The sequence below is a fragment of the Meriones unguiculatus genome, chromosome 2 (genome assembly GCF_030254825.1).
Source record: "Meriones unguiculatus strain TT.TT164.6M chromosome 2, Bangor_MerUng_6.1, whole genome shotgun sequence".
Taxonomy (NCBI): Eukaryota; Metazoa; Chordata; class Mammalia; order Rodentia; family Muridae; genus Meriones; species Meriones unguiculatus.
The window spans coordinates 84,203,021-84,223,232 of record NC_083350.1 but is presented as its reverse complement, the minus strand read 5'-3'; the positions used below and the strand labels follow the sequence as shown (position 1 = coordinate 84,223,232).

General features: G+C 41.2%; 1 protein-coding gene across 9 annotated transcripts in view; it reads right to left on the bottom strand.

Moving 5' to 3' along the window:
• The window catches only part of Ssbp2 (single stranded DNA binding protein 2), a 281,368-nt gene that overhangs the window by 150,612 nt on the left and 110,544 nt on the right, over positions 1-20,212 (bottom strand). For 7 of the 9 annotated variants that reach the window (XM_060377758.1, XM_060377754.1, XM_060377756.1 and 4 more), the window contains one exon: positions 14,101-14,162. In XM_060377758.1, the coding sequence (XP_060233741.1) occupies positions 14,101-14,162 (62 nt within the window). Of the gene's footprint in view, positions 1-13,553; positions 13,617-14,100; positions 14,163-20,212 lie in introns of all 9 variants that reach the window. The other 2 variants (XM_060377761.1, XM_060377762.1) reach the window with 1 other exon arrangement.

Sequence of the window (20,212 nt, the reverse complement as noted above, 5' to 3'; positions counted from 1 at the left end):
TGATGCGTCTAAAACAAAAAGGGGGAACTGTAGAGAGCTGCGTAATGCCGCGCCTTAAAGAAGGAGCTGGTTTCCGCCTTCCACCTTCCGATGGTGAGTGCTCTCTGTCACGAACAACTCCACATTTGGCTAAGGCTGAGGATCTGGCTTGCTTCCATGTATGTGGACCTATCTGCATTGCCCACGTGGCACGCTGGGGTTGGCTACCCAGAGGCTATTTAAGCTGTGGGCTGGCTTTCCCCAGGGTCCGAGGATTGTTCAAGGTTCCTGAATAAACTGCACTGAAAAAAAAAAAAGTTGATTAACAAATTTCTAAATTAAAAAAAAAAAAAAGTAAGTTAAGTTCAAGATTCTTAGAAGAATGAAAGCTGTTAAAACTGTCTGTGGCTTCCCCAGAACCCAGCAAAATAAAAAGAATGAGATTCGTAGAGATTCAGAGATACCAGACTCCCACGTGGGTAAGGTGGGCAATCAAGTACACCCTTCTGTGATTGCCCGCCTTCAGGTTCCCAAGGAAATGAAAAACCTTGAAAGCAGTTTACTTAGCAGTGCTTTCAGTCACAGAGTACTATACACAGCAGCATGACAAGCAGTTCGGGATTTCTTACTCTCAAATCTTCTTCATTCCATAGTAATTGTCCTGAGCTGTCTGCCAAATGTCATTCTGTAACTTTATTTTGTAATTTTATTCTGTAACTATTTTTAACATAAAGTTTCATCTAGCCTAGATATAAGCAACAACAACCTTCAACTCCTAATCCTGCAGCCTTTGCCTTCCCAGTGTTGAGATTAGAACATGTGCCAATGCACCTCTCTTGGCATATCACATTTGAAACACCAGATTACACAACCATTGCTCTCACTGAAAATGTCCTAAAAACTATTAAGAACTTTGATGTACACATATAAATATTTATCTTATAATGTTAACACTGTTTTCACCCTAACAAATTTAGTGGGGAATCAAAAGTTTACAAAATCAAGTTTGTAGATAATCAACAAGTTAATAAAACATAAGCATAAGATTATACATGTTACTTTAGAGAAATGTGGTTTTCTCTAATAACGGTTTAGAAAATGCATCCCTAAAAACATGTGCCTGTCCCACACAACTTTGACTCTAGCAAGCCCGCTCTAAGCCACCCTGGAGCATCTCAGCTAAGTATAAACTCTCCCCATACTATGCTGACTAGTTTTATCGACTTGCCACAAACCAGAGCCACCTGGGAAGAGGAAGACTCAGCACAGACCCTGCCTCCTTCCCACTGGTCTGTGCGCACATCTGCAGGGCGTGTTCTGAATTAATGACTGGTGTAGGAGGGCCGTACTGGGCAGGTGGTCATGGCTGAATAAGAAGATAACTGAGCAAAGCAGAGGGAATGAGCCAGTAAGTAGCATTCTTCTACGGTCTCAGTTCCTGCTCTGATCTTTCTGGTGTGGACTGATGGTAACCTAAGGCATATGCCAAACAAACCTTTTCCTCCCCAAGCTGCTGGTCAGCAACAGAGAAGCAAACTAGGACACACACATCCACCTGTCTACTCTATGGAACCAAAGATTATACAATCAAGGGAGGCCAGGAAAAGATAGAAGGAAATATGTCAAAGAAAGCTCATAAAGTAGGCTGTTTTATTTTAGAAACTGTATTTTATAGTTAAGTCTATAATAATCTAAAATATAATCATGGCATTTAAAAACCAACTTCAGTAGGGAAAACTTCAGTACTATGCATGTTTTAAAAAGCCATCATCTACTTTATAACTGTGTTTGTTGAGCTCTAATAACTACAGGTAGGAAAGATATTTATCTTTTTATAAGGCTCAATCATGTTTTGTCACCCTAATATTTGGGAACAACTGACATTAACAACATAAAACATACCAAAAATGCAACTGGAAGATCAAAGGATATGTTTTTTAATTAAATTTTTATATTAATTACGGTTTATTCACTTTGTATCCCAGCTGTAGCCCCTTCCCTCCTCCCCTCCCAATTCCACCTCCCTTCCCTCATCTCCTCCTATGCCCCTCCCCAAGTCCCCTGATAGGGGAGGACCTCCTCCCCTTCCCTCTGACCCTAGCTTATCCAGTTTCATCAGAACTGGCTGCACTGTCCTCTTCTGCGACCTGATATATTTTACTCCACATTTGGCACTGGTGCAATGCTTGACTTGGGAATAGTAGACAAACTACTTAACTTTTATAGTCTCATTTCATAATTTAGAAAATAAGGACATTACAGCCAGAGCTCTTTACTGAATCCTTCATGAACTGAAAAATACTTTTTCTTCTAGTAATATTTAAAATCTTATCTGGATTATATATGTCATATATAGCCCATGGGAAAAAAAGACATACCATCCATTGCACATTCATGTCTGAATCTTAAAACAGTGATAGGTTGATCTGAAAATTGATCAATTGCTAAATTTTCAAAATATGAAAGTTGTATCTCATAAATCATTAAAATACACAAATACCCCTGGGCTGGTACAATGGCATTGAGTTTATCTCTCAGAGGAAGATTCACTGAGATACTTAATTTGCCCGTCCTGCAGGGGTCTTACTGTGAGCTACTTCGATGATCCCTTAACACGGTCCTGGATTCCCAAGAGCTCTAATGGCACAAGACTCTGGACTTCTGTGGAGACAGACTCCACAACCTGAGGGCTGCAGGCTAAGGAGCTGGAAAGCCAAGCATTACCTTTGGTATGGCGTGAGCTCAGCATGGTAGTTAATGCTTTGGATGTACATATTGAGCTTATCACTGAGAAACAAATGGAAATTGTGAATTCTATAAATGAAGCCAAAGCTATAATAAAACAGAAGCAAAACTTACCAATTGATAAAATATTTGGGTATCATTTATTAGATTTATTATTAAAATCTGCCCAGTATAAATGAAGGGGAAACAAAGTTAATCCCTTAATTTATGCTTCTCGCCAAAACAGTTTTCACTTCTATCTCAAAAACATGACTGAAGCGTGACTTAACTACCTTAACATGAGAAGCAAACAGAGGAAATAAGACGGCTTCCAGGAGCTACAGTTAATGAACAGGCTACACATGGCCCAGAAGATAGAACCTTAATTACAGTAACTGTATGTTGAACTTTCTAAAAATGGATATTTTAAAAATTAAAAGACAAACAAGAAAAAAAATCCTTGTGGAATTTTTTTTTTTTTTTGAGAAAAAAGAAAAAGAAAAAAACAACAGCCATTCTATAAGTTCAAACATGAACAGTTAGGTAAGTCATTTCTCTTTGAGTGGCCCAAAATACAGAAATGAATGTTAGGTATCTATAATTCCTGCAACAGTTTGGATCTGAAATGTCCTGTGTTAAAGCTTGCCCAGCCTGGCACTGTTTTGTAGGGAGCAGGGTGTGGGGCCATGGGGAGGGACTTTAAAAGAGGGTGTCTTCTAGACTCCTTGAAGCAGATGGTGAGACACCAGACCCTGCTCTTCCACCTTCTAGCTTCTTTATGTCCATCAGGTCAAGTGGTTGCTCCAGATTGTGCTCCCCTCATGGTGAGCTACTTTCAGTGCAAAGAAGATGAGCCATAAGTCACAGGCCACAACCTCCAAAATGGTGCCAAAAAGTCACGCTTTTCTCTTTGTTAAGTTGACTGTTTCAGGCATTTGTTGCACAACCAGAAAGCATGCTAACACACTCTCTGTTGAACAAAACTATGCACAAGACCAAAGGTACTTTTCACACCAACAGTAAGTAGTAACTTTTAAAGTATTAATTTTTTTTCCATTTTTATAAATTCTTATAGTGCTCCTGAAATAATGAAAAATTTATATTTTAAAGTTTAAAAAGTTGTCATCCATTGAATCTGTATTAAATTCAAATAGCATATACTAAATTTCACAATCCTGCATTTGGTCCTAATTATTAGCATCATTTTTCATTTAAACCTAAGAGAAATTAAATAATTTCCTAGGATGGTAGACTTACTTGGTGAGAAACCTGAGCTTAAACTTTTTAGTTACCTACAGTACTGAGAGTTCAAGTTTCAGGACTCCTAGCTCTGAGGATGGACAGGTTTACACAGATCCAGCTGTGTGAGCAGCATATAAAAATAGCAGGGAAGACACGATACCATGAGTCTTTATCCTGCCTGTAACCTTCACACTCTTACTTTTGCTCCTCAGTATCTCACAATAACCAAACCCTCAGCTTCTCTGCTGCTGCCTGTGGTCCAAGGATGCCTTAACGCAGACAGAACTCAGAAGGAGCACATCCCTGAGTCCTTTCCTACACAGTCATCAGCAATTCAGCATGCAAACTGCCCCTCGTGACACACTATACAGAAATGTGCCTCAACTCATAGAGACACTGCAAGATGGAGAATCCACTCTGTGGCAGAGACTAATAACCCTGCTGCCTTCCTTAGGGAGTCCACTCGTCCTTGGCAGGAACCCAGGTTTGTTCCTTTCTACTAACCTCCCAGCTCTGTCTCCATTCCTCCGTATTTGCAGAGGGTACCTAGAAACACTTTCTATATGGGAACCCCAGTAGCCACACCAGGCTGTGATCTGAGAAGGTGATTTGTACTCTCTTTCCTAGCCTCCATTTCGATCACTTCCGTTAACAATGCCAGCCCTATAGCAGCCTGCTTGAGGGTCCCCCTCCACCCACTTCACATTCATTTCCTAGAGGCTCTAATACTTGGTACAGACACAGGGTGGCCCCCAGCCCTTTCATCCCTGTCCCTCAAAATATAGTCTTTCTCCCACTGCAGAAGCCCATGCTCCCAACACAACCTCAACAACCTAGGGACCCTGCCTCTTGGTATGAACTGGATCCCCTTAGCTCTTCACCACAGCCCCGTTATTAGCCACCTCTATTCCTCTATGACACCCACTGTCCCTGAACTCTACCAGGGAGTCCACAGCCACCACACCTTGCTAAGATACAGAGAGGAACGTTGAGACCCAGTATCAAAACCTAGAATCATCTCAGTCACCACTGCTACACACCATAGTGAAACATGCACATGAAAAGCCAAGACAACACATTTCCACCAGAACCCTACTACAGCAGCCCTGAGAACTGCAAAATAGCTTAAGACAAGAACTTCAAAACAGCAGTTATGAATGTGTCCAAGGATCTTACAGACTATATGTGTAAATCCCTTAATGAAGTGCATGAAAAAACTGTGAAATGTAATAAAAAAAAACTTTTGAAGATATGAAGTAGAAAAGAGATCATTAAAGAAAACTCAGACTAAATCAAAGATAGAAATGAAAAATTTAGGATGCCTAGCAAAAACCTCAAAGGTAAGCCTCCCCAGCAGAGTATGAGATCCTAAGAGCCAGAGGAGATACAGACTCAAAGAAACAGCCTGTTAGGACAAGTGACACAAGAGAGTCAGCTGTGGGGCGGGCACTGCCCCAGCACGGGCTGAAGCCACGCAGATGCTCAGCACTGAGGGGTGAAGCAGACCCGGCTCCCACTCCTAAACAACCAGCCATCTCCAACGGACACATCTGCAGAGGAAACGTCAGGTTTCTCTATTGGCATCTCGTTGGGGTGGGCCCATGCACGCCCAGCAGCAGACAGCCAGCATGAACTAAGTGGCATTTTGCAAACCACTGCTTATTTGTTTAAATCTTGTTTCTGGTCTCTTCCATCTTGTACTCACCACACCGGTCCTCATGTCCCAGGTACTACCTAGGTTGTCTTCATCTTTGACTGCATGGCTGTGATTCCCTGACTCTCCAGGCACAGCAACAGTAAGGACCAGTCAGCCAGTCACCAATACTCCTCTCCAGCAGGCCAGCTCGAGAGTGCTATGCTTCTATTTTCACCCAAGTATTTGGATATGCTTAGTTATATCTGCTGTCATTCATTACATTCTAAAATCATTAGAGCGAAGACATACTCTAAGATTTGATTTCAGCTGTCAGGTAAAATGGACTAAGTTCTTATGATAATCTTACTAGTCAGTTACATATTTTAGAATATAAATTCATAGACCTAAGATTATTTTAAATGGTAGTTTGCATTTTTATATTATTAAACTAAAATGCTTAAATTAAGTTTAAATTTTAATTAATTTAAAATATTAAATTAAAAGTTTTTAAATTATACCACCAAATGTAATGTTTTTTTTAAGCCTGTGTTTTCAAATCCCATGGTTTTAAAAAGATATTTACCTCAGAGGAAAATTTCTTGGAATTTTTATTTTTATAATTAATGAAAGAAGTAGGGACATTTAGTCACAAATACAAACAGAAAGCTAATTTCCCAAGGATACTTGCTCTAGAAGAAGGTAACACCTGAAGTTTGGAAAATTGCACATTCTACCATGGTTAAAAAGGGACAAACAAGGGACTGGGGAGATCAGCTCAGCAGTAAGGCTCAAGGTTCAAATCATCCACTTCCCTCCAGAGCACAAGCCCCTCTCCTCGACAAGGCTACCGGCTCTCATTTCTTTTATAGAGTGTGTGTGTGTGTTTGTATGTGTTTGTGTGTGTATGTGTGTGCCTGTTTGTGTCTGTGTGTGTGTGCCTATGAGTGTCTGTGTGTGTATCTATGTGTGTGTGTCTGTATGTGCCTGTGTATGTCTGTGTGTGTGCCTGTGTGGGTCTGTGTGTGTGCTTGTGTGTGTCTGTGTGTGCCTGTGCCTGTGTGTGTGTGTGCCTGGGTGTGTGTGCCTGTGTGTGTCTGTGTGTCTGTGCCTGTGTGTGTCTATGTATGTGTCTGTGTGTGTACCTGTGTGTGTGTCTGTGTGTGTGCCTATGTGTGTTTGTGTCTCTGTGTCTATGTGTGTGTTTATGTCTGTGTGTGTCTCTGTGTGTGTGTATGCATGTGTATTGTGTAGCTTCCACACATCCCACCTCTCCTGTTCTTGTCTTTGACTTTTCACTCTTAGTTGTGATAACTCTGGAAACATTACACATACCATCTTATTCTTCAAACTACTCTAGCTAACACTCAAGCTGGAAAAATTAATTACAATGGTCTTTTAAATTTCATATTACCATGTGTTAAGATGCTCTTCATTACTGTACCAAAATATCTCAAAAACTTCTAAATTTCATATTACCATATGTTAAGATGCTCTTCATTACTGCACCAAAATACCCCAAAGAAATCAACTTAAAAGTGGAAGGGCTCATTTCGGATCCCAGTTTCAAAGGTCTCAACAGTGGCCCCTAGCTCTGAGGTTGCATGGTAAGGAAGATGTCTGCTGCAGTGAAGGAGGCTGCTTGGCACAAGACAGCCAGGAAGGAGAAAGGGGAGAGAGGTTACAGAGGCAGCAAGAGAGAAGAGTCCAGGTTCAAGATGGCCCTTGAAAGGCACACCCCAATGACTGCCAGCCATCTTTTCACCCACCTGACCCCAAGCCCTGCCCTGTATTGTCCTACTGGGTAACTTTATCTCTGAATGCTTGGTCTATGCTGTTAAATACCACATGGTTATGAAGCTACCTCAGAGCTAAAGACACAGACCACTCACTCTTGCAGGCATATCTGTAACTGGGCACCTCAAAATTTAACCTATACAAACTAATGCATGCTCTCTGTTCTAAAGCCCACTGTCCTGTTTTCTTTAGCTCATTAATGGCCTTACTGTCCATCCCATCTCTCAAATCTAGAGGTAGAAACCTGTCTCTTCACCTCAAAATGATTTGACATTGTTATCCAGGATCGCTCTCCTTGTCACTTGCCAGCTAACAACTACAAGAATCGTACATTGATCTACGTCTGTTCTCACCTTGAATCCATTCCATGTTGATGCCCACTACTTGTCTAAAAGCGCAAAACAAGTCACAACATCCACTTTGTTTAAAATGTTAGGGCGTTAACTCCAAAATCCTCCGCAGACTACAACTTCCTAATCTGGCCTCTGCCTTTTTTCTTAGCTATGTACACTCTTTTCCCACTTCAACCTCAACAGCAACTAGTTCAAATTACCTGTTATGTTTTGAGTGTTCAGCGAACCCCCTTTTGAAATCCTAGAGTAGCTATGATTTGCCCGTGATACTTTCCCTTGTCTAACTTTCAGTTCAGCTCTGATTTCCTTCCTCTGCCATGCCCTTTCTTACTCTTCAATGTTTGTGAGTGCTGTTCCTGTGTTTCTGTGGAAACCACAATCCTTACTTCTGTTAGAGTTTGTTTGGCTTGTTTATCTAGCCCACCACTGATTTTCTGGAGGGAGGCATAGTTTGCAATTCCTAAGTATTGGGTAAGCAGGCTTAAACAAAAAGACAATTCCAGCTTCAAATCCTTTTTAAAAGTGACAGGAAATCACTAAGTTACCACTGGTCCACTGACCAGCAGAGTTCTACGTCCTCAAACTCTTGACTCTAACAGCACCAACAGCATCCTTGGGTAATGTCAAAGGTGACATGAATACAAGTGTGCTTCCTTCATCAGACCACAAGGCGCAGTTCTAAACTCTGAAGATAAGATGGCCAGACATCGGCTGAATTTGAATTCAGCCCTTGGTAAGTTTCACTTTACACAATGATCAGGAAGGCTTATGAGTCAGGCATTTTTCTAGAAGAGTAAATCTAAGCCTTTTGTCAGTTCTCAGAAGACCCCTTGACTTCAAATTGTGAAGCATCAATGGCTCATGTGTGTGAAGCAAATGCTGGAAAGAGCATGTTGATAGTTTTATGAAGAAAAATCTAAAATCTAAAAAAATTTAAGATATTGCATATGCCGTATTTTAAGTTCAACAAACTTAAGTCAAAAATATGTATGTGCCAATTATTAAAATTAATTTGATATCTCCCAGTTAAGTCACTTAAATGTTTGAAGCCAAGGTGTTCTTCTGAATCCCTGAGTCACAAAGAAAAAGGGGAACAAGGGCAAGTTAAATGCTGTTCTTCTGATATCTCATGTAAAAGCTAAGGTATAGAACAGAGTGTGCTGGAAGTCACTTGCGAACACTGTGCTGTAGATTTAAGCTAACTTATTGAAGAAATAGCAAAAATGAAATAGGCATAAAAAATAATAAGAGAAAAACTAAAAGCTCACTCTTTTAAGCCACTTATCCAATATGAACAGATATCTATGATAAGAAGACTTGATAGTGTCTAAATGGTAGCTTAAAATTTAGGGCTATCTCAGGGTCGTTTTGATTTGCATTTCCCTAATGGCTAATGAGGTTGAGCTTTTCTTTAAGTGTTTCTCTGCCATTCGATAGTCCTCTACAGAGAGTTCTCGGTTTAGCTCTGTTCCCCATTTTTTAATTGGATTACTTGGTTTGCCGTTTTTCAGCTTCCTTACTTCTTTATATATACTGGATATTAGTCCTCTGTCAGATAAAGGGTTGGTGAAGATTCTTTCCCAATCTGTAGGCAGTCACTTTGTTTTGATGAAGGTGTCCTTTGCTTTACAGAAGCTTTTCAGTTTCATGGGGTCCCATTTATTGATTGTTGCTCTTAGAGCCTGTGCTGTTAATGTTCTGTTCAGGAAGTTTTCTCCTATACCAATGAGTTCTAGGGTATTCCCCACTTTTTTTTGTAACCAATTTACTGTGTCTGGTTTTATGTTGAGGTCTTTGATCCACTTGGACTTTAGTTTTGTGCAGGGTGATAAGCATGGATCTATTTTCACTTTTCTACATGTAGACATCCAGTTAGACCCTGAGATTTCACCTTACACCCATCAGAATGGCCAAGATGAAAAACTCAAGTGACAACACATGCTGGAGAGGTTGTGGAGAAAGGGGAACCCTCTTCCACTGCTGGTGGGAATGTAAACTTGTACAACCACTCTGGAAAGCAATCTGGCGCTTTCTCAGACAACTAGGAATAGCGCTTCCTCAAGACCCAGCTATACCACTCCTACAGTGCTCAAGTACACAATAAGGACATTTGCTCAACCACATTTGTAGCAGCTTTATTTGTAATAGCCAGAAGCTGGAACAGCCCACATGCCCCTCAACTGAAGAATGGATGCAGAAATTGGGGTACATCTACACAATGGAGTATTACTCAGCAATGAAAAACAAGGAAATCATGAAATTTGCAGGTAAATGGTGGGACCTGGAAAGGATTATCCTGAGTGAGCTGTCCCAGAAGCAGAAAGACACACACGGTATATACTCACTCATATAGACATATAACAGTATAAACCTACTAAAATCTGTACATCTAAAGAAACTAATTAAGAGAGAAGACCCTGACTAAAATGCTCAATCCCCATCCCAAAAGGCAAAGAGGATGGACATCAAAAGAAGAAGAAAACAGGAAACAACCTAGGAACCTGCCACAGAGGCCCTCTGAAAGGCTCTGCCCTGCAGACTATCAAAGCAGATGCTGAGACTTATGGCCAACTGTTGGGTAGAGAGCATGGAATCTTATGTAAGAAGTGGGAAATAGTAAGATCTGGAGAGGACGGGAACCACACAAGGAGAGCAACAGAACGAGAAAATTTGAACACAGGGCTCTTCCCAGAGACTCATACTCCAACTAAGGACTATTCATGGAGATAACCTAGAACCCCTGCACAGATGTAGCACATGAAAGTTCAGTGTCCAAATGGGTTACATAGTAATGGGAAGAGGGACTGCCTCTGACATAATCTGATTGGCCTGCTCTTTAATTACCTCCCCCTGAAGGGGGAGCAGCCTTACCAGGCCACAGAAGATGACAATGCAGCCACTCCTGATGTGATCTGGTAGATCAGAAGGAAGGAGAGGAGGACCTGCCCTATCAGTGGACTTGGGGAGGGGCATGCGTGAAGAAGGGGGAAGGGAGGGGGGGATCGGGAGGGAAGGAGGGAGGGACTTATGGGGGGATACAAAGTGAATAAAGTGTAATTAATAAAAACAATTTAAAAAAAAACAAGAATTTAGGGCTAAAGAGCACTTCCCCGGTACACACAAGACCCTGAGCTCAACTCCTCTACTAGGAAAAAAAAAAGATAGTCTAGATCTAAATACCTTAAATCCATCACTCACCAATCAAATCACAATTCTGAATGTTTTAGCATTATACAAGAGACTAGCTTTAAACCCAGAACAGTACAATGCCCCTGCTCAACTGCAGTGAACCTTGGTCCAATTACAGGAACCAGGGTTCAAACAAAGGCCTGCACCTGCTCCTGCTGTGTGTGACAGACAGATACCCACTGTCTGTCTGTCAGAAACCCATACCCCACACCCACAGCTGACCAAGTGTGGTTCCAGTGCCACAGAACTTCAACTAAGACATGCCTCTATTGGAGAGTTAAAAGACTAATAAATACTGTACAAAGGAAACCATATGCCTGGCATTAAGAGGACTTTGTTTCCTTCCTTTAAAGAAGGTACTGAAAATGAGTGGCCAGGCAACAGGTAATGCTTCTGATAGAGATGCGAAGACAGAGAGACTGAGAGCCAGCCACCCTAGCTTATTCCCAGCTCTACTCTACTGACTGCGCTGTGGGATGCACACTGCTATCTATGCACACTGGTGTCACAACGACTGCACACAGCAATATGAACTAGCTAGCAAGGCCTTCTGTGTTTCTAGTCTCTCCTCTCCCATCTCCCCAACCCCCCTCCCTTCACTTTTCTCATCCCCCTTAGTCTATATAGAAATACTTCAAATGATTTCCCTTCTAAAAATACACTACCACAACCACTACCCCCAGCACCCTCACCAGAAATCCTATCCTATCAGAGAATAAGAAGCGAATTTCGTACCATCAAACCTCCAAAGCTTCCTGTACCTCCTTTCATACCGCAGTGACGGAGATGGACCCCTCTTTCTTTGGTGTCTCAGGGCTGTGTGATTATATACTCTTTTCTCACCTCCACCTTACTTACCCTTGTAGTACCAAGCTCTGCTCCTCTGCCACCTCCTTTGCATGAACATCAGAACTGTTGGCACTCTCCCATATGAAATAAAAACTCCCCAAACTGACCCTTTTCCAGGTGGAGCCCTTTCGTCTCACCACAGCCAATGCCTTTGAATGGGCTCACAGTATCCACCCTCAGCCTCTCAGTCAAGCTCAGTCAGCACTCCCATGAGTCAGTCACTAATGACCTTTCACTGACTCCAGGAGGACACATTCTTTCTTGCTGACTCCAGCTTTCCGGCACAATGATGCCAACAAACTGTTGCTTTGCTTATAAAAACCCTCTCTTATTTTGGCTTTTCTGCCACAGGCTTTACTGATTTTCCTTCTACCCCTCTAGGAGCTTTATCTTCTTCATAGTCTCCTCTTCCTCTTCCTCTTGAAATGTTAACTAATAATGCAGTGTTCTGTACAAGGCACACTTCTCTCTGCTCTCATCATTTACTCATCTTCCTCTCCTCGGAACGGCAGACCCATACTCCAACTGCCTGTTCAACACATCCTCTTGGAAGCATGTACTCTTCACACACTGGGAAGCTGCAAGCACCAGCACGTTCTGCCAACGTCCCACCGGCCATATGCTTCCGCTCTATTTACTCATGTAGCTTATGCCCTGGCCACACATCCATTCTGTACACTTGCCTGCAAATATTGAGAAGCAGTTTGTTACTTCTGGATTTATTCCAGCTCCATCCATTCTCTATTTTATGGAGCTGATACTACAAAGATGTATATTGACATGATTGCTCTCCTACGCAAAACATAGCTGCTTGGACTGTCTTTATAACTGTATTCAAACTCCCAGTTCGCTAATACAGCCCAATCCCTAAGTCACTCTCACCTCAATTTCCAACACACTGAAACTGTCAATTCTCTCTACAAACCATGCTTTCTCTTTCCTTGACCTCTAGATTCTTGAAGATAGTATAATTTATCAAAACATTTCCTTTTTCTGTTTCTCAGTATCTCTTTGTTAATACTTAGTCTTAATTTAAACAGCAAGTCCTCCAGTCGATGTATGCAGTATGTGTCTATAAAGTAATTTGCCTCTGCCCCATAAGACACTTCTTTCTTGGTGCCCATTGAAATATTTATTCTCCCCAAAGACTTTAATTAATAAGAAGATAGTAATGTGTATGTCCATAGTGTCAAATATACTACACGGCACATACAAGTCATTTATTGAGTGCTTATTGATAATATGAAACGAACACATCTTACTAAGTTTTCAAAGAGATGTTTACTCAAAGCCTCATGAGCAAATAAAACTTTCAAAAATTTGCTTCGACTATATTACAGAAATACAAATAAATATAAAGGTATTTAAAAAACATTTCTTCAAGGCAAAACTTTAAAAAAAAACCCTTTGAACAGTAACTGATGATCACTGTATCAATAAATTGTTCTTAGGAATATGCTCTTCCACCTCAAATTTATTTCAGTGCCTGATTATTTGTAACTTATCCCCTTCATGCAAATGGATTCTTTGTTGGGGCAAGCAGCTGGCATTTTAAGATACAACTAGCCTATTGTTAAATATGATCACTGACCTCCTTCAAAGAAGTTTAGGTGGCTAGCATACCAACACATACAACTGCCTATTTACTGATTTATCCTTGTGACAACTCTCAGCCCTCTTTACAGAAAGCAATATTATAGCTAGTTAGTATGTTAAGAGCCAAGGAAAGTGCCATCCTCATCACCACAGCGAGACAAGAAAGGAAACTGCTATGGAATGAATTGTACCTTCTCCAAATTCAGATGCTGAAGTCCTGACTCCCTGTGTGATGGTACTTTGAGGTGGAGTCTCTGGAAAATAATTATATTTAGCTGACATCATGAGGGTAGGACCCTCATGATGAGATTAGTTACCTTGCAAGAATAAACACAGATATCTTGCCTTCCCTCTCTCCCACCACCATGCAAGGATTCACTGCCTCCAAAGGACCAGGACAACCCTCCTTGGATGATATAACAGCACCCTGACTGTGGACTTCTGTCTTCTACAACCCTGAGGGAATAAGCTTCACTGTAACCTGGGGTATTTCTTATAGCAGCTCTACAAACAAATACAGCGAGCACAGCTGAAATACTAGATACGAGCTCCAACTCTATTTTGAGTCAATAATATCTTTAACTAAATACAGATTGTTGGTCTTGAGGTTGTTTTTGTTTTCAGATAATACCTTGTAGTTCATAAGTTTAAAAAACGAAAAAGAAAACAAGAGTAGGGGATCATAAAAAGCTTACTGAAATGCAGCATCGAGTAAAAATGAAAGAAAAAGATACTTACCACCACCAAGAATGTAAGAATCCTGGCGGTTCCCCCAATGTGATGTTTTTTTCCCATCTTATCTAAAATGAAAAATAAATAAATAATTTAAATGCAGTAGTTCTACCTGTATGCATTAGCAAGCAGTATATTTCTCATTTGAAATGCAATGGAGATTTCAGGTTCTTATCATTTTCCCATTATTCTTTGCTCAGGTTTTTCAAGGACTCCTCTCACACAGTGACTATAAGACTGGTGTGTGAAAAGATGCTGCCATAATTATTTTGAATTTGCTTCCCACCAGTTCATTAATAAACTGTTGGTTTATCATGTGTTGGTGCTCCAAAATTATCTGTCCATAGTCTTTAAAAGGTGACTAAGCCAGGAAAGGCATCTTCTGTGCAAGCCTGGTGACAAGAGTTCAATCCGAGGAGCCTACACAGAGGCTACAGAAGAGAACTCCACTGAGTTTCCTCTGTCTCGACAGGCATGCCATAGCACATGCATTTGCCCACATATGGTAACTGGATGTGCAGGCACAACATGCGCAAACAAAATTAAATTAATTTATTAATTAATTAAACTGACACTAAGAATGTGTTTCCTACCTTAATCATTTATTAACTACCCTCCTGTTACGTTCTTCTGGACACAGATTTGCTGGGAGTAGACCGAAAAGTAGCAAAGGGAGGGAGTTGTTAACACAGTCAGCAGGGCTGCTCGCCAGCAGCCAAGAGTGAAGACAGCAGCTCAAATGCCCCACCTGTTCCTAGCCTAAGTGGACCAGGTTTTTCCTGACCACTAGGAAGCACAAACACAATTGAGAGCAACAACTTCTCTTCAAGACCTGCAGTCCATTTCCAGTGGCTACTCTGAGCTCCTGAAGCAACTGAGGGCAAGAAAGCTTTCTCTCTCCTTGGACGCCAAAAATTCGGCTATGCAAAATCTCTTATCCATGCTTTTATAACCAAAACCTTCAGTTTGACCTTTCAGCCCTGATGATTTCTTATGGGGATGTAAGATTATATATACATTTTCTATATGTTATATAAAATATAATATATAATATTATATATAATATGTAATATTATGTAACATATATAATATATATGCATATATAAAAAATGTTCCTTCTATGATTTTTTTAAATGAGCAGTTGCTTGCCTATATTATATTCTTTCTGCTGATGTATTTAGTGTGCTTTTAATTAGCACGTCAGGATCCTGGCTAATACCAGCACAACACAGCACCACATGAAAGAATATATAAATGACATTCCTTCTCTGCGGAAGGAATTATAAACATTAAGTTTAGATTTCGACACCTTGCTATGCGAGCAAAGAAAAAGATAAGGTTCTTCTTTGGCTTTGTGTTCTCATCTATACAATAAGTAGTAACCACCCAGCTGCAAAGGATTAAGCTGGTCAGGACATCACTTAAAACACAGAATAGAGAAACAGTGCAACTTTTAGCTGCGAAATGATTTTCTCTGACCCTGAAGGACATTCTCACAAGAAACTACTCAAGTGTCACTGTCTTCTACACCAAACAACAAGCAATGTGTCTCACAGAAACAAATAAGTGTTTACATTTATGCTAATCAAAATTTAGATTACTAATCAGAATGGTGTAATACATCTTAATATGCACAACCAGGAAGAAAATGAAGTTAGTTGTAAGCAAAAAAGGACTCCAGGCCCTGAGGATCTTCCCTTCCTAGGGAAACACTTCACCAGTTGGTCACAGCAGCGCCTGCTCTCAGAGAAAAGTGGACAGCATTCTGTGGGGACACTGGAGGCTGAGCAGAGAACAGAAGGCTGTGCAGAGGAGCTGTTGAGAATTTGTTAAGCTTAGGAAGTGCAGAACACTGGAAGCCCCATCCCTCTCTGCATGTCCCCACGCTCCATAATACCCAGAAAGAAGTGAGCACGAAGTGCACATGTGCAGATTACTGCAGAAGGTTATAGGTGTCCTGCTTGGTTTCAGGAGGAAGCCTCTGGAGCCAGCTGGGTAACTACAAACTCGTTCTAGACAGGGCACATATTCTTCCCCACCTCCCAAGACCCACTCTCCCTCCCCCTCCCCTCAGACAAGAGCAGGACTCCCAGGGGCATCAACCAAACACAGCATAACATGCTACCATAAGACCATGCAGATACTCTCTCATCAAGGCTGAATAAGCAACCCAATAGGAGGAAAAGGGTCCCTAAAGCAGGCCACAGAGTCAGAGACAGCCCCTGCTCTAGTTGTTAGGAACACCAAGCTCACAACCCTAACAGATGTGCAGAGGACCTAGGTCAGAGCCTTACAGGCACCCTGGTCTCTGAGCCCACTTGAATCCCTGTCTGCTGATTCTGTAGGCTGTGTTCTTGTAGTGTCCCGGATCCCTCTGGCTTCTTCAGTCTTTCCTCCTCCTCCTCCTCCTCCTCCTCCTCCTCCTCCTCCTCCTCCTCCTCCTCCTCCTCCTCCAAAGCACTGCCCAAGCTCCACCTAATACTGCGCCGTGGGATTCTGCATCTGCTTCTGCCAGTTGCTGGATGAAGTCTCTTCAGTTTCTGATGATGATTTATCTACACTCTAGTCCCAGAATGTCCTGCCCGCATGACAAACTGTAGGTTGGAGGTTTTGTGGCTGGGTCCCAATCCCTCACTTGAGACTTTGCCTGGTTACAGAGGATGGCTTGTTCAGGTTTTGTGTTTCCCAATGTTAGGAGTCTTCGCTAGTGTCACCCTCTTGGTTTCCATTGCACTTGGATTACACTTCACCTCTGAAATGGCCCCCAATTTCAGTCATCTTTCCCAGTATTCTCTTCCTGCATCCCCCATCACCCAATTCCTATGTTCCCATCTCCATCCACGTCAGATCACGCTTGAAATCTTTTTCCCCTTCCCAAGGAGATCCTTAAGTCCCCACTTAAGCCCTCCTTGTCACTTAGCTTCTCTGGGTCTGTTGACTGTATCATTGATTATCCTTGACTTTTCAGCTAATATCCACTTATAAGTGAGAACATACCATGTTTGTCTTTCTGAGTGTGGGTTATCTCACTCAGGATGAGCTTTTCTAATTTCCATCCAATTGCCAGCAAATTTCATGATTTTTTTTAACAGCTGAATAATATTCCATTGTGTAAATGTACCACTTTTTTTTTTTTTTCATAATTTTTTGGTTAAGGGACATCTAGGTTGTTTCCAGTTTCTGGCTATTGTGAATAAAGCTGCTATGAACATGGTTTGAGCATCTTTGGGTATATGCCCAGGAGTGGTATGGCTGGTTCTTGAGGTAGATCAGTTCCGTGTGCTTGGAAAATCTTTTCTCAGACTTTTATTCTCAGGTAATCATTGATGTTGAGGTATGGTTTTTGGATGCAGCAGAATGATGAATCCTATATTCTCATTCATTCTGTTAGTCTGTGTCTTTTTATTGGGATACTGAAACTATCAAGGACCAATGGTTATTTATTCCTGTTATTTTATTGTTGTTGTTGGTGGTGGTGGTGATATGTTTCTGTGTGTTTTCTTTTATTGGGTTTTGCTAGTGTGAGATTATTTATTGCCTTTGTATTTGTTAGTGTAGTTAACCTCCTTGGGTTGAAGTTTTCCTTCCAGTACCCTTTGTAGGGCTGGATTTGTGGCTAGATATGTTTAAATTCATCATGGAATATCTTGTTTTCTCCACCTATGCTCAAAAGTTTTGCTTGAGTATAATAGTCTTTGCTGCCGTCTGTGGTTCTTAGAGTCTGGAGCACATCTGTCCAGACCCTCTGGCTTTAGAGTCTCCATTGAGATGTCTAGTGTAAGCCAGGCATGATGGTACACGCCTTTAGTCCCAGCACTCAGGAGGCAGAGGCAGGTGGATCACTGTAAGTTCAAGGCTAGCGTGGTCTACAAAGTGAAATGAGTCCAGGACAGCCAAGAGAAACCCTGTCTCGAAAAACAAGACAAAACAGAAAAAGAGAAAGAAAAAGAAAAAAGAAAAGAGATGCCCAGTGTAACCCTAATAGGCATGCCTTTATATGTTGCCTGGCCTTTTTCCCTTGCAGCTTTTAATAGTCTGTCTTTGTTCTGTACATTTTGTGTTTTGATTATTATGTGGTAAGGGACTTTCTTTTCTGGTCCAATCTTTTTGGAAGTTCTGTAAGTTTCTTGTTCCTTTACAGGCATCTCCTTCCTTAGGTTAGGAAAATTGTCTTCTATGATTTTGTTAAAAGTATGTCCTGGGACTTTGAGGTGGGAATCTTCTTCTATTCTTATTATTCTTGGGTTTGGTCTTTTCATAGTGTCCAAGTTTCCTGGATGTTTCATGTCAGGAAGGCTTTTTAGATTTAACATTTTCTTTGAGGGATGTATTTATTTATTTCCTTCAATTTTTCAATATTTTCCTCCATTCTTTAAGGGATTTATATTCCTTTCCTCTTTAAGGACCGCTTTTATTGTCATAAAGTTGGTCTGAAGGTTTTATCTTTAATTGATTGATTGATTGTTCTGTGCTTCAGCTGTGTTGGAACAGTCACAGGATGTCTTGGTTCTGGTGGTGCCATATTGCCCTGGCTGTTGTTGGTTGTGTTCTGACACTGGTATCTAGACATCTGGGTTTAGGGTGATTGTAGATCTAGGCGCTGATTTCTGTGCTTGTCTTTGTTGGGTGGGAGTTTTGTGCCTTGATTTCTGTTTTCTCTCTGTTCTCTTTGCTTGAGTGGCCTGTAGTTGAATAGAGTATATACATCCAAGTTGGGGGCTGGGTTTCTGATCTGATGGTCTGGATGGCCTCTGGTCAAGCAGGGCTTTTCTGCCTAAGTTCTGGGCTAGAGCTCTGTCAATGTGTGTGACCTCTGATCTGGCTCCAGGTCGTCTGGGGTTCAGGGAGCTGGCCTGGCCTCTGATGAGGTAGGAGACTCGAGGCACATAACTCTGAAGAGGAAGAGATCTCAGATTTTACCACAGACATCCAATCACTGATTCTCCCTCCACTGCCAAATCAACGGACCAAGACTGTTTCTAAGCAAACAGCAGCAAAAACCTGCGATTCCTCCCAGAAGTGAAAAGTAACATGTGACATTTCCAAATCTCTTGAAAGCCAGACTTCTAAACAAATGCTTGTGATCCTTCTGTTGTAGTTAAAGCTGTATTCTTAAAAATAGGCGTCGGGGAAGCCTGCTCCTTTCAGAGCTGAAGGAAGGAAGACCAGTACCCCTGTACTCTGCGCTGAGCCTTGACTAGAGATTCAAGCACCTGTGGTTGGCTATCAGCATGTTTTTCTGGCCTGGGAGAGGGAGGCTGAACATCCATCCTCTTTCCCAGTGGTCCCTGCCAGATGCTCAGCTTCCTGGTAGGTGGTCTGATGGGTCTCTGAGCTAACTCTGAGCTTACTGTAGGTGCTGTACTGCTGGAAGATCTCAGGTGGACCTTGCTCACACTCGCTAGACGGGTGAGTACTTGGCACTGCAGTGGAGGAGAATACAGTCTTTGTACTTTAATGGGAGGCTTTATAATTTTTGTGATTAGAAATAAAAGTAGAGTCTGGCTTAGAGAGAAAAATCTGTTGTTTTGGTAATTATAAACCAATATAGAAGACTACAACATATTTAAGAGAGTTCTAATATACTGTTAGAGTAAGAACAAAAGTTTTAAGAGAGAATACTGAGGCTACGTGAACAAGCAGGTAGCAGATCAAGGCAAGTTTAAAACTCAATTTAAAACAAAAATGAAAATAAAAATGCTGAAACTTCTAGAAGAAAACATAAGTAATACTCTTCAAGACACTGGGGAAGGCAAGAACTTTCTGAATAGGACTTCATTAGCAGAGGAATGAATGAGCACCCAGTATCAACAGATGGGACTATATGACATTAAAAGGAAACTATCATTAGAGCAAATAGCCCATTGAATGGGACAAAAACTTCCCCAGCTACACTACACTTCAGATGGGGGCTAACATCCATACTTTACAGAAAAGAAAAAAAAAAAGAAATTCAATGCCAAGAAACTAAAACTGCCAGTCAAGAAATGGGTTAATGAAATAAACAGGCAGTTAAAACAAAACAGACAAACAAACAAACAACCCAAATGTCTAACTATTTTAAAAGTGTTCAACTTCTATAGTCATCAGGGAAATACAAAATAAAACTACAAAATAC